The 15,490-nt window shown below is 33.1% G+C and overlaps 1 protein-coding gene across 1 annotated transcript; it reads left to right on the top strand.

The window, feature by feature from the left end:
* The first annotated feature begins 369 nt into the window (after window positions 1-369).
* On the top strand, window positions 370-14,975 carry LOC135143144 (protein BTG3-like). Its single transcript, XM_064075011.1, has 5 exons — window positions 370-516; window positions 11,983-12,180; window positions 13,797-13,985; window positions 14,049-14,283; window positions 14,339-14,975. Exons 2-5 carry the CDS (start codon window positions 12,059-12,061, stop codon window positions 14,456-14,458), a joined length of 666 nt encoding a protein of 221 aa, XP_063931081.1. The 5' UTR covers window positions 370-516; window positions 11,983-12,058; the 3' UTR covers window positions 14,459-14,975.
* The last annotated feature ends 515 nt before the right edge of the window (window positions 14,976-15,490 follow it).

Raw genomic sequence — 15,490 nt, 5'->3', positions numbered from 1 at the left:
CACGCATACTTTGGTGATTGCACTTCTTTGCTATCAGTTAAAGGGAAACAAATTTTAGATTAGCGTAATAAAAATGTGTTAGAACTAGTAAAATTACGGAACTAATATACGTACAATTCCGAGGTTGTATTTGATGGCCGATGATATAGGCCACCAATCAGACGCGTGACACATCAATCTTTCTGTGGAAATAAAAATGATTTATTTTGCAGTTTTTGCTACTAAAACAGTTTAAACACGTGCCAGTAATTTTACAGATCCTCAAATTCGCAAAAAATTGTAATAATCCATAAAATATAGACTTGATCAGCGAAGGTGTTGCTCATTTTAAATAGCCCGCGCTAGGAAACAGATGATTTCAGTAACTTGGGTTTTTGTTGTGACTCACATCCGATTCGTGTCCTAGTACTGGTTTGTTGATTCTTGTCGTGTTTTTTCGAAAAACCTCTCGAAATTTGTGTTTTCTATGCAAAATTTGTGGCCAGTGTTTCTTGGTGGTGTTGTGTATATATTCAGGTAAGTTCTCTTGAATAAAAATCCAACAAAACGATGTTTTTCGACTCCAACTTGGACAAAATATGTCACCATAAGTTCCTTGAAATGTGTTTTATAAATTGTACCTTGCAACGCAACATAATTGGATACAAAGTTGTTATTGAAGTTTATTTTTGGGTTTATTTTATAGATTTAATCAATTTTCAATATAAAGTTGTGTTTTGTGTATGCTACTTTTACAAAACCCATATTTGCATTGTTCTTTGTTTTGAAAGTAGCGCTGTTGTCATTTGTTCCACTTGGCGTTTCTAAAAAAAGTGCTGATATATTTTTTTACAGTTAATAATTGTTATTGTTTTACAATGGAATTGCTTACTACATTTACATAAAAATAGTTATAAAGTAATTATCTTTAATAACAAACAGCCTTACGTTAAATAAACGGTATGTGCTAAGTAAGCACTTTGACTTAGAATTTCATAAAGAAAAGTTGCCTGCGTACAGTCAAATTTTACAAAAATTGTACCACCAATTTTATAATTCCATAAACAAAGTAAACATTTAAGGGGATTAGTTTTTTTCTTTTATATTCGTATACACGTAAATATTTTTATAAATCTGTAAATACATGTAAACACCATATGAAATTCTGAATATCTTGAAAAAATACTGCTTTTCACCCAAACATCAGTAATAGTAGGTGATAATTAGACAATATAGGTGTGAATTGTTTATTTATAAATACAGAATATAACGTGTCCGTAGTGCGTTTTTAGTTATGCATGTAGTGAAGTGGATATTAAAACTGCTACTTCTCCAAACACGACTAAAATAAGATTGTTTTAATTAATTTAACAAATTCATTAAAGAAAAATACGAAACTGCAGATATTGTAATAATACATTGGTAAGTTAATTATAATTCGATTTCATGGAAAATTACACAGCGCGTATTTTCCATGTCAGGATTTTAAAGAATACGTAAAATGGTAGGTATCTCACGTAGATGTTTTTAAAAACGTGTTGAACGTCACGTCCCCGGTTATCATACTCACCGATGATGCTCTGAAAACAGCCACTCATATTAACACTTTCTATGAGATTTGTACATTCATGTAGTATACTAAACCTACTATTTTTGGATACTAATAAAATTTTGTGATCACTTGGGCTTCATTATATGAACAATGATAACAGCATACGTATGAAGGATATAATTTATAGCTTCAATTCATGGTGAGGGGTTGGGAATTTTGAACTTTAAAGTTGTATAATTTTACAAGGACTCAAAAGTAGGGAATTTAGTATAAGTTAAAGTGTACCAAGTGGACAATTTTTTTGATTATTTAAAATTAAAAACTACCTTATCTTGCAAACAAAATACCACAAAAGTTGGTGTAACCTGTGATGAAAAAAAATAAGCACCGTGGATGGTTCTCTCATTTTCCTGTTTTCGTCTTTTCGAAATTAAATTAATTTGTCCATTTTTACTTATTTTGGAAACTTAAATGTACATTTAGTCTTGTACGTGGTAATAGTCAGACCTGTTATCTATCAACCTCTTCCTATTGGACCACTTCCTGTTCAGATTCTTGTTCAGAACGTGTTTATTTTTATTTTATCATGAATCTGAGATCATAAGTTATATAAAACATGTGAGTTTTATTTTATATAAACTACAAATTTTTTGGAACTATGTATTTAAATTTACGTACAACGTAGTTAAGCGTGGACTGAATGCAGATTTTTACTACTCACTTCATACTGCGTCTCGATTTTGTTTTTCACCACGCTTATAATATGAGATATTATCTGACCATTACGATGAAGCATGTCTCCTACATTTTTTCATTTGAATTTTAGTGAGTTGGATATATTAAGTTTTAAAATGATTTAGATTTACATATTTATGCAAAAATGCCCTTTTATTGTTATCTTCCTGTGCAATAAATTTTACGCAGAAGATGGTTTTTGAAGCCTTTATACATAGCTACGCCGTAAAGATTAACTGGTGACGTATAGTTTTATCTAAATCATGTATCTAGAAAACTTTCAATAGCAATGATTAAACAGTTTTAAGGAATTGTTAAAACAGCTGAGGTTTACAGGACACGTTATACAGGGTGCCGCATCCAAGTCTGGATATAGGGAATTAACATGGGAATTGGTTTTTATTTTATAATATCTCCCCAGATCACTTTAAAGCTATTATTGAGTGATGCCTTTGTGGAGGTCGAAGAGGGCTATCGGCCAGTATTTTTTTCAAATCGTTGCATCGCGCTCATTCACTATAAAAAGGTTTTAAAAATCGTATTTTGAAATTCGCGCCCGATCCGATTTGTCGCGAAGTGCTCCGTCCCACTGTCGAAGTTCGGCGATCGCGTGTTTGAATTAATCATGCAAAATCCAAACGTCAAAGTGAAATTAGAAATTATTCTCAGAAATCAACGAACTCAAGCTGAATTATTTTATCCAGTGTGATGATCATTGTAAGTCAATTTAAACGGAATAAATGCACAAACTGAACAAAATATTTTATTAGGTTATGCTATGTTCTATTGCGATTAGATGAAAAAGCGAGGGCCTGCTTGTTCTTCAACGGTTAATTTAATTAGTAGGTAATTTGGGTAAATTTCACACTTTTTTTTCGAATCACTAAAGATTGGAAGTCAATTGATTTTACATTCGTTAAGCAGGGATGGAATTTTGCCACCTGGAAGCATGTTCGTTACAAGAAATTTTTGAGATAGAAATGTAGAACATTGATTCATCAACATTTTAAAGTATTTTTCTCTATTACGAATGTGTTTTGGGATTCAGAAACTTTTGTATTACTGTTTTATTTGTTTATTTTGTTAACAATAACAAAAATAAAAATAATATTTCACAAAACAAAGTTACATTTATTTTCAAAGGTGATAAAAAGTAAATAAAATCAGGTGGGCACAACGTTTTCTAGGGATCTTAGAGAGATGGGATAGAAGTTTCAAAAAGCATCATGACAAAAAATTGAAGCCTGAGGACTACTTCTCACGTATGGAGTTTTACGAAGAAACGCTTGAGAGAATCTAGGCTGATGGAGAATTTTTCAGGAACATTTGTTTTACTGACGAATGTTCATTAGGTCTTAAGGGAAGTTATAATCGTCAGAACGATCAAATTTAAGCATTACACAACTCTCACGTGGTCCATGAGTATCGTTATCAATGGCGTACAACTGTCAGTGTATGACTGGGGCTTCTAGGACATCATGTCATTGCACTTTTTTTCATCGAATCCGGAATGGATGCTCAGAAGTAGGACAATATGCTAGCTCAGCAAATACTTCCTGAGACTCGAAGGGTGCGGCATCTGCAGCAGGTCTTTTACATCCAGGACCAAATCTCCAGCCATAGAGCTCTCATAAATGTTGTCTATTTGATCCAGTATTTTCCCCCAATGTTGGAATGAAAAATTTGCACCGCCCCATTGGTCTGTGCATTCGCCGGATCTAAATTTTTTCTTTGGAGATTTCTTCACGACCATCTGTATTCAAACAATACCAGCTATACAAACAGAGAACGCTGAAACAAGCAGTCCAGCAATATTGTCTGCAGATTGCAACTCAAATGCTGATCGACACGCGTAGGAGTTTTGAAGATCGGCTTACTTACTGTACAGCTGCTGAGAGCAGTCTTTTTGAGCAATTATTGAAAATAGTGCAATACTTCTCCAGATTCGTACAATATTTCATTACTTCATTCATCAACAATTGTTAAGTTTTGTTCTTTGTAGTTATCTAAATGCTTTATTAAAAGGTTCTCTTCAAAAGCGCCAGCTGTTTTGATGGTAAATCTTATCATCACACAATAAGAAAAGCGGGCCCTCGCATTTTCATCTAATCGCAGTAGAACATGGCATTTTAATGAGATTTTAGTAATAAAGACTCGGCCAGCACCAGCAGCATAACCTAATAAAATATTTTGTGCAGTTTGTGCATCTATTCCGTTTAAATGGACCTACAATAATCGTCATATTGGATAAAATAATTCGATTTGATTCGTTCAGTGATTAACTGAGTGAGGCAGCGCGAGTACATTCCTAGCTTGAGGGCTCCCGGTACATGTCAAAATGCTGCCGATGGGGTTTTGAGGAAGACCAGCTGCTCGAAGACTTCATCTCGGGCTTTTTGGATACGGTCTGAGTGTAGTTCCGAGATGGCTCGTTTAGCGGGGTCGCGCACTATGACGAATGAATGGAACAATTTGTACATTTATTCCGTTTAATTTGTCCTACAATAATCATCACACTGGATAAAATAATCCAGTTTGAGTTGTTCGTTGATTTCTGACAAAAATTTCTAATTTCATTTTGACATTTGGATTTTGTATGGCTATTTCAAAGACGCGATCGCCGAACTTCGACAGTGCGACGGAACATTTCGCGACAAATCGGATTGGGCGCGAATTTCAAAATACGATTTTTAAAACCTTTTTACAGTGAATGACCGCGATGCAACGATTTGAAAAAAATACTAGCCGATAGCCCTCTTCGACCTCCACAAAGGCATCACTCAATAATAGCTTTAAAGTGATCTGGGGAGATATCATAAAATAAAAACCAATTCCCATGTTAATTCCCTATATCCAGACTTGGATGCGGCACCCTGTATGAATATTTGTGATGAAGTAATTTTACAATTTAAATATCCGGTTGTTATAAATTTTAAAACGCGCGTGCTGTTGTACACTAGTTTACTGAAAAACCATAATGAATATTTCACTGAAATGAATTTTAATTTATTTCATTATATTCATTTGAAATAAGTGTAATGAGTAACCGTTACACACTTCGTAAGTGGAGTTACGAATGTATTTACTAATTTATTTAACATTTCCGCTTCCTTCTGTTTTCTTTTCTGGCGACTGCAGATAATATTCGAAACTATGAAACCAACTACTTCTGGCGTTACCTAAAATTTTTAGTGCTTCCCATTCAAAAAATTGTTGGCGCCCTTCAAAACTATTGTTACCTAAATTTTAGTGTAAAAGTAATTTGATTCTTGACGTCTAGCTAGTATTTCACCGTATTCGTGACTTTATAGAAATATTAAATGTCGATGCAAGCGTTACAGACCATTAAGTGTTATTTATTCTAATGGTTCTTTCAGAAAGTTCTCAGAAAAAATCTTCAAAAAATACGCCCAGAAATACGGTAATAAGTTTTTATTTTTTAGAATTATTTCTTTAGAGAATGTGTATAGGCTGACTCAGTTAAAACGCCGCGACCTTATCGAGATACGATAAACGAATAAATTTTGATTAACGATTTACCATGATAACGATAACCTTAAAACGTTTCCAAGATATCAAGGCATTCAATTTTACAGATTCAAAGTTAAATCGCAAAATGTTGTTATACAATTTTGATTTTTTTTTTAATCTGTATGTCGGGTTGAAATTCAACACGGATTCGTGTACCACAAGTGCAGGAGTATCTTATTTTATAAAAATAAAAACAAATTTACTATTGTAAATTTTGGAGATGACGTCATAAAACTGTTGGTGGGGATGATTAGGCAAATTTTGGTTAGCGTTTTACATGATATTCCTAATATACGTACAAAATTTGATAACAATCGGTAAGTCGTTTCGGAAATTATCTGTCTAATAAATTTTCGGACAGAGACGGAGAAAACAGAAAAGTAGTGAGTCGACCGATGGACTCAATAACAGAACAAGTGCAAAAAGTGACTGATTGTTGCACGCGACGTAACAATTATTATTACATTAAGTGCAAGAATACTTTTGCACGTGTTGCATACAACATTTTTTCTACAATCGTGGATATAATGCACCAGTTTTATGGGAGGCTTAAAAAATTCTACAACAACTAAAAGGTACCATCATGTTGTTTATGTTAGTTAGCCGGTACTACCACGACAACCAATGTTTCCAAAAAAAAAAAAAAAACAATTTGCAAAATAAAGTAAAACGCCATAAAAGTGAGTGAGTGTTTTGAACCGTGCTGACCCCAAAATAAGTGATTCGAGCGAAACTGAAACAAACCCTGAAATTACCGAGATGGCCAATGCGGCAATATTTAATTTATTGCTCGAGAAATCCCGAAAACAATATGATCTGACATAAAGTACGACGAAAGATAATTGCAAACGCCGTCAATTACTTTATGAGAGGTCTTTCGTACTTTCATGTGTCCTTAAATTTTAAGATTAAATTCCTTGAAAGCGGTCCGTTTAACAATCTACCTGTTTACGTATTGAAACAAATACGGTCCTGGAAAGGTAAGGGTGGCGAGTGATGTTGATTGACAGTTTTATGCTAGCTGCACTTTCCAAAGTGGTCGGAAATTTTACAGCTGCAATTCCCGTAACTGGAGTCATTTGTAATTATCTTTCGTCGTACTTTATAACCGCTTCATAGAATGGTGTGCGGACAAAAAGGTTGTGCAGTTATCAGAAACCGTGCTTCTGGTTTATTTTTCCGATCGGTCAACGAAGGTAACCCTTTTCTACCCTCTTCCCTTTCGGTGAAAGAAAATATGGACATAAATAAAATTTGATGTTGATTAGATTGACATTAGAGAGCAATAAAAATTTTCTTGCCAAGTGCAAGAAAGTGCCACTTTTTGCACTCTAAACCATTGACATACGAGTCATTTTGTTATTGTAGAAAAAAATGTGTTTTGTAAATAGGTTTTATTAGTTATGCCATTTAAAATAATCTTATTACTTTTTGTACTTTAGGTAACAAAAATGGTGGAATTTTTTTAAAAAGGATGACATACCAAATACAGGGTCAACTACATATACACAAAGGCAACGCTACTGTTTTATACTTTATACAGAAATCGATTTGGAGAATTGTATAATAGAAAACGACGACGAATGTTGGTCTAAATACATATATGGAAACATATATCTGGATTTTTTTTTTAATACAATGCTTCCAGAAATAATTGATCCTCGTTAGAGTCGGGACGAATTGGTTCGCGATATTAAAAAAAAAGACACTTTTACCCTGAATTTAGACGAACATGTTACTACATATTTTTATTTATTTTGCAATATGCCTATTTCATTGAGGTTTCTGAGAGGCTACCAATTTTTGTAACTATTTAAAGTATGTACTTCAGTTCTCATCCAATAAGACAATAATAAAATTGTTTCTCTTTCTGGAGGTGGTAGTAATATAGTAACTACGTGGTATAACAATTGCTGAAACAGCGTCTGCGTAAAATAATAGAAATATATTTTTATATAAGGTATCAAATTTTGTTGGGTTTGTTAATTTATAAAGATTAAAATATGATCTTTAGTAAATTTTGACAATTTCATTTAGATATTTCGTAGGTGTAGCTGTGCTCAATATGACGTTTCTTCTGTTTTTTTCTTCTTTCTTATTTTTATTGAGTTTTGCTCTTCGAAAGCTGCTTTTCATATTTTTTCAACTTTTCTGTACTACCATTATCAGTTTTTATTTATTTATTTATTTATTTATTTATTTATTTATTTATTTATTTATTGGACTCAGTTGTACACTACAGGTGAAATGCATGTTATAATTACTAAGTACATAGTCAGATAAAGTTTGTGTAGGATTATAAGAATTTTCAGGACTCCCAGAGTTGATTCGTTTTACAGCCCTTTTCGAACAGCAGCTTTTCCAAGAAATTTGTACCTGCTTGTTAGACTGCCCGGTGTGGAGCGAACTTGGGGGCAGTAAACATCTGTTTTCCCCTGACAAGGCTGTAAAACGAATTAACTTTGGGAGTCCATAAAATTCTTATAATCCTATACAAACTTTAGGCTTCTTCCATTTTTGTTTCTTTTCATTCGTTGTGGATTTCCGCTGCAATAACTTCGCTTGCAGTTTTTCTTATTTTCAATTTTTAATAAAATGCAATCAAAATATTGCAGTAGCTGATGAAAAATTACTTAGTGATATTAATATTTGCAGCAAAATTGTGTTTAAAATAAAGATTAAATTTAGAAGATGAGGATTAAGGGCCAGATGTTATTCGTTCCTAACCAACTATCGTATTAGAGTACACCCGCTGAGAACGAAAACGTTATTTCTGACATTGGGTAGGTGAGGTTCTGCTATTACATGCAGTCTTCAAAGTGTGCCGAAATAAGACCAAAACGCAGTACATAGTAGTTGGCAAATTCACAGGATTAACGTTCTAATTGAATTAACGGCTTTCGTTTAAAAAATAAAAATTAAAAAAAAAACAGTTTTTCTGTTTAAGCGAAAACTATAAGGTATTTTGGCACCTAAAATAGCTTACGTCCTCTTGTCAATGAGTATTTTGATTTATGAGGAAGATGTCCACTATTGAGAGATTAGGTACATTTTATTGCCTCTACCGAGAAAATATGCAAATGAGATGACCCTCGTTATCATCACAAAGAGTCTACCTATCGGTTATGGAATCAATTGTAAAACTACAATACTGTTTGAAAAAAAACAACCATGTGTATATCAATATATCTTAAATCAAAAATGATAAACTGTATTTTTCGTTTTTATTTATTATTTTGCTTACAAAGAGTTCTGTTTTTTTTATAACATGCAAAAGTTATACAATGAAATAACATTTAAATTATTAATAATTGAAAGGAACTCTTGTCCATGTCAATTATACTATAGAATATTCCTAAAGTGGTCGTAAATTTTGATAAAAAAATTGTATTATACTCTTAAGTATCTTACCGATAAGTCTACTACCTGCAGTATACCTAATCTATAATTCGTGCGAGTATTCCACCTCATTAGCTTTCCCTAATTTAGCTTTGTATAAACCGATGTGGTCGTTGAGTGTTCCATGAACTGGCTTTAGAAATGTAAATCAAGAGATTCCCTGTCAGCCTATCCCTGTCCCTGTCCCTGTCAGCCTATCAGGTAAATCAGAAATATCAAATATCCAAATTACGGGGAGAGGGGAGAAGGGGCGAGAAAGAAAATTTTGTGATTGGTTGTTATTTTCATCTGAGCAGTCAGTGGCGGCTCGTGACTGTCGGATGTGGTGAGGCGATGATAGAAGTTTGACAATAATATTAATACATATTACTTGGTCTTACTAGTTAGTAATAATAGTCTTGCCCGAATACCGGTCATTTCCGGGTCAGTGGTAGGTCCTAATAATAATAATAATATTAATAATCACACATTTAATCAACAATGTTTTTACAAGTCAAAATTTGGTTTAAACTAGCACTTTCTTGGAGGGATTCGGGAATAGTTGTTGTGTTCCTTTCTAAACGTTTTAGGTCCATTAAATTTTTAATGTGTACTTCGGACTTCGGATGAAATTATTTAAATCGTTATATCCCGGGACGTCGTATAAATATTACGGCAGAGCCATTTATATGTTTCGTACCAAGTTGATTTAAAAAACTTGGAGTACTGACGATTCTGTCGCTTATGAATGGAAGTTAAATGAACTAAAGGTTTTGACTGCTCGACATTTCGCAAAATTTGCCGACGTTCTAGCTCGGTTCGCCGTGAAAACGATGTTTCAAGAAGGAACATGACGATGTAGTACTCGGGATTCATTTTTCACTCACCTGTACCTATGAAAGAGACAAAAATACGAAACATCAACATATGGGCTTTTATTCACGTTCATGCTAATTACCCACGCACCCCGCAACCCTTCCGTTCTGTAAAATAAATGGGAAAATGGTTTAATGAGTACGCCGAAAATGACCGAGAAGCACCGAAGATATCGCCTCAGTTCCGAGCGAACGCACATAGAGGAGTATAGGAGCTGAGCCATAGAAATCCGTGTCTGTGATTGGGCTTCGTTGGTTCAAGTGAACCGACGTTCTGGCCGCTTCAGTTAAAGAGCTAGGGGCATAAATCGTACGGTATTCAACCGAAAATGTCAGCAGAAAGCGTAAAAAATAAATAATCATCTACAGATTTGCCATTTCAACATATCTTTGTAACTAAAAATGCATTGAAAGCTCTTTTTTAATTACACATTAAGTCAATCTGTTCTTAAGATATATGCTGTGAGGCGCCGCCTCACTTGCCTCATCTGACGAGCCGCCACTGTGAGCAGTATAAATGCATTTGGACTGTCTTCTGTCGACATTTCAGTTCTGTGTGGCAGTTTAGTTAGACGAATAACTGACTTCTTTTTTCTTGTGTAGTTGTGTTTTAAGTGGATAAGGTAGTGTAGCAAATTAGATTTTAGAAGATTGGTAAACAGCTGGTAAGTTTTAGGTATCTTTTAGACAGGTTTTAGACATTACTTCTATACATGATTAATTTTATTAAATATCCTTCTTGTAATAATGGGTCTTCTTAACAACGTATCATCGAGTTTATCAGTCATTTTTAGATCAGCCTGTATATCTGTATGTCTATTTATATAATTTGTAAATATACATATACTTCTTAATTTTACAACTTTGGCTTTCATTTGGTAATTTTACAAATTTTATTTATTAAAAATAATAATATTTTTAAATAATCTGTCGATAATCATCTTTACGTTTTCGGTGACTAAAGTTATTAACAGAAATTGCATTTGCTGCCGTTTTTCAAGAAATGTTGAAAAGTGTGTAGATAGTGTGCCAAAGAATAAATGGTTTTATGATTTTGACTTCTTCAAGAAATATAACAAATAGCCGCTATGTAAGTTAGGGTTGGTGGCAAGGGTAGTGAAGGAGTCAAAGTTGTAAAACCATCATATTACTTGGCACACTATAAGATTATTCCAAACGGCCAACTCTTTTACTTACCAAGTTTTATTTGCTCTTCTCGCTATTTTATAATTCTATCTTATATTATGGGTCCCCGACAGGCAAAATATCTGTCAGCAAATTCAGTGATTCATAATTACAGATTTGCAAACTAAGCGTTGTCGTAAATTGCAGTTTTTTTATTACTAAAGACATCGTAATAACCAAATCATGAAATAGGGTACAAAAGTTTAAATACTAAACGGCAACTTCCTTAATCGTACGGAATGGCTTGGGGCTAAAAGGGCCAAAGTCAACTTGCTTAACTATTGTAAACTTTTCCAAAAATCGATAAAAGTGCGCCATTTGTAAGGGGGCAGTCGATAATCATGTTCCAAGCATTATTTCTGTATTACACTTATTAACAGGGCCGGGTTAAAAAGCTACTTTGAACATAGTGTAATCATTTTGTTGGGGCTCCGGTTATGTTGAACTCCGAATAAATAATGCGGAACATTGACGCTTAGCTGGTAATTTGAATATAATCAGAACTCGAAGTTTAGTTTTAAAGAATCTGCTAAAAATAAACGGAGGAAAAAACAGATAATATAAGATTAAACAATCTATAGTAGTAATATAAGGTTATCAAATGTGCGCTAATCTGTTTGATTTCTAAAGCACCTACATTCGCAATTCGAAAAACTGCGTATTACAATTGTAGTGAATCAAGAATTTTGTGCAAACGAAAGTTTGTAGTGCGATAATATCATAACAAAGCCGTTTATTTCCTTTCAGATAACCTTTGGTAACTTGTCTTGAGTTTACGTCTTCATTTTCCCCCCTGATGTGAAGTCATTCGTTGTTAACGATAATGAAGGAAGAAATTTTAGCTGCCGTTATGTTCTTTATAAGGTTCATTGAGAAGAGTGATAAGTTCCCTCAAGACCAAATCGAAAATTTCAAAAAGCATTTAACCGAACTTCTCATGGAAAGGTAAGTGTTCAGATTTAACGTATAAAATGGAAGCATTTATGATGAACGTGTTTATTTTTAACACAATATGGCCGTGTGCATTAATCAACTCGAGTTACTTGGCTTGTTAGATATGTACATCGGTAGCTAATAGTGATAACGGTGCATACCGACGAACCTCGTAAACTTTCCTTGAAATAAAAGGAACTTTGGTTTGAATGATATGATTAGAGTACAATTCGTATAGTGTTGCTTTGTACTCATATAGACATTGTGCAATATCGGTCGGTTGTATACTTTGGAGTTAATATTTTAATGTAACATACGCAGGTGTTTTTATGTAAAATCAATAAATACTCCTGGGAACTGAAACAAATATTCATTTTACAGAAGGCTTATAAGTTTACCAATGTCTCCGTTTTGCATTAATTGTTCAATAAAGAGTGTAAAAATTAAATTCGTTAAACTATTCAACTTTGCAATTAAATCAAAATCAGTATGAGTGGAGGCCCAGTATGAAACAAAATTACTCTGTACTAATTTTCGTTTCGTTGATGTTAAGTTTTATTCGTAGGCAGTTAATAATTTAAGTCAGAATGGACACACAATGTAGACATCGCTGTAAATAAACAAAATTTTGCTTATAAAAGAAAAGTTTTAAAACATACACTAATGCACAATTTATGACAAAATAAATTCAGGGAAATATTTTTAAATGAAATATTTCATTGTTCTCCCATGTCTCTTAATACTAATAGTAAACATAAAATTAGATTTAAGCAAATAAGTTGCCTTAATCGTAGAAGGAGCATAGTGATATTTATTAAAATGAAATTTTCATATTTTTAAAATTAGTGTTCAAATTTCATTTCAATTTTTTGGCGTTGTTTGCATTTAGAACTGAACTATTTTTAAATAAAGTTGATTCTAATATTTCTTCAATTATAATTTTCCTACTTGAAAGTTGAGTGTTTCATAATTATTTAAATAATTACGAACAAAATTTGTAAGTGTTTCAAATTTACAAAACGCAGGCATATTGAGAAATAATTTTATTTAATATTTATAGACTGACCTTGAGCTTTATTGCTTCCACGAATCCAGTCGCCTATTATTGTTTTTGTGAGTACTTATCCAACAGTGATTGAAAAGGTTCCTACTCAATTTAGAACTAGCTCCAAATTTGAAAGAAGGAATCGAACAATAATGCATTAAAATTAGATCGTAAAAACTTAATTTCAAAGGTAAATTTATAAATACCAAATTTTTATAAGCAGATACCTACAGAGTGACAAAAGTTCTATGATAAATTTTGCATCCAATAAGCTGGATTATTCGTTGACACAGCTACTGAAGGAGTCAAAATCGTAAAACCACTATGCCTCTTGTGCCACAACATGTGAATTTATAAATTATACCCCATTTACATTTTGATCACACTACTCGTCGTGTGATTACAACATAAGATAAACACTGTAAAGAAAGTTGCTTTCATTTGTGCAACTGGTACAGATCTTAACAATCGAGTCATTGTAGAATGAATAAATTGTCGCTCTTTCTTTTCCAGAATTAGTGTTTTTTAAATAAACTATTTATGTTTGTAGTACTGTAACTTAACTTGCGTTTTTTTTTTCCAGATTTGAGAAGCATTGGTTTCCGGAACTTCCAACCAGGGGTCAAGCTTATAGATGCATCCGCATTAATGGCATCAGCCCTATAGATCTAACCTTGGAACGTGCTGCAAGCAAATGTGGTTCTTCATACCACGATCTCCGATTGCCTACTGAACTCACAGTTTGGGTAGACCCAAGTGAAGTATGCTACAGGTAATATTTACCCCTAGTGTTACGGTTTCTGTTGTATTTACTGTTTTATTTTATTATCGACAGACTCGGCGAATCTGAAGGTTCGTACTGTACGTTAGCTACTTTCCCATCAGAGAACCGTTCTTCCTCATCCGAAAACTCGACACCGACAACTTCGCCCCCATCAACTCCCTTGCAGGATAAGTACCGTAAAGTACAAAGGCCACAGCACCAGAGGTATTCTACAGACTTTACCAATAAATACCGCAATCCTCCTAATATGTTCTTGTCGTCGTTAAGGGTGAAATCAACAAACGAGGTAAGTGCTCTTGTTGCTGAAATAGATACAAGTTAATATATTTTGTATTCATTAGGGTAATTTCAATTTTGGGTCCAATCGTCAAATATGCAGGGGTCCTTTTCCTGCAAATCCTACTTTCTATAAAAACATGAATATCAATAGGGCACACTACAAGAACGTATGTAGAGTGTAGTAGTTGTTCATTTTTCAAGATTAATGGTAGATGGTCATTGTTCATAATACAAACACATGTTGCCATCAACTCTCAAGAAAACAAAACTGTCAAAAGCGTACTGAAACTTTTTGAAACGAACTGGTGCTTGTTTTTGAAATTTACACTTTCTATATGTATAAGATTTCAGGTGCCTTCACATCGTGTATCTATGTATATTTTGTAATTCCTATTCATATATTTTTATGGAGTCTAAACTATAAGCAGTGGATCTTTAAATTTTTTTATCTTTAATTTTAAGTTGTTGCTGTGATAAATTTCTGTCATGACAGATTAAGCCATTTGCAATGTTTTGCACCCACCATTTTCTTAAATTTTTTTCCTTTCTTTTCCTTGATATCTAAATAGTTCTTCACTATAATGCATCATCAATTTGACAATAGATTTGCTTACTTATATTAAGTATGTATATTTGCGATTAGTTCCTTTAGTTTTACAACTGAGTTTAACAATGGGTGATACTTTTTCGAATCTACATTTTTATGGTGATTAGCTTTAATCTTAAAGAAATCTATAATTTTTCTCTACTAAGTCATGTGATTTATATGTACATAATTGTGACTGAATTTTTATCGTAATTGCCAAAAATTCTTCTATTGTTGTAATCTAACAAACAGTAGAACTACCTGATGAAAAATGACATGCTTATAGTTTGACGTTTTAAGTACAAATTGTTAAAATCGTCCTAAATGTGCATATTTTTCATTATTCTGTATCATTGTGTTGTCATCTTAATGTGTTTTCATGTATATAGATGTTTTAAGGTTGTAAAGAGATATGTAAATGTATTTTACCATACGATGTCAATAGTTGACAAAAACAGTACCCTAATGTTATAATCATATGTGATCATTTGACTTTCATCTATCGTTAATCCAATGAAAGTTTACTTGTTTTTAAACGAAACGCTTGAATTAAGGATTTGTACTTGTAATTTTTCGTACTATTTTATAAAGTTATTCATAGTTTTAAGTTCTCACTGTTTGTATATTG

The sequence above is a fragment of the Zophobas morio genome, unplaced genomic scaffold (genome assembly GCF_036711695.1).
Source record: "Zophobas morio isolate AGI-343-1 ecotype UQ-CSIRO unplaced genomic scaffold, CSIRO_AGI_Zmor_V1 ptg000058l, whole genome shotgun sequence".
NCBI classification, from domain to species: Eukaryota; Metazoa; Arthropoda; class Insecta; order Coleoptera; family Tenebrionidae; genus Zophobas; species Zophobas morio.
The sequence above is the reverse complement of the archived record's forward strand: the minus strand, read 5'-3'. Positions and strand labels throughout refer to the sequence as shown.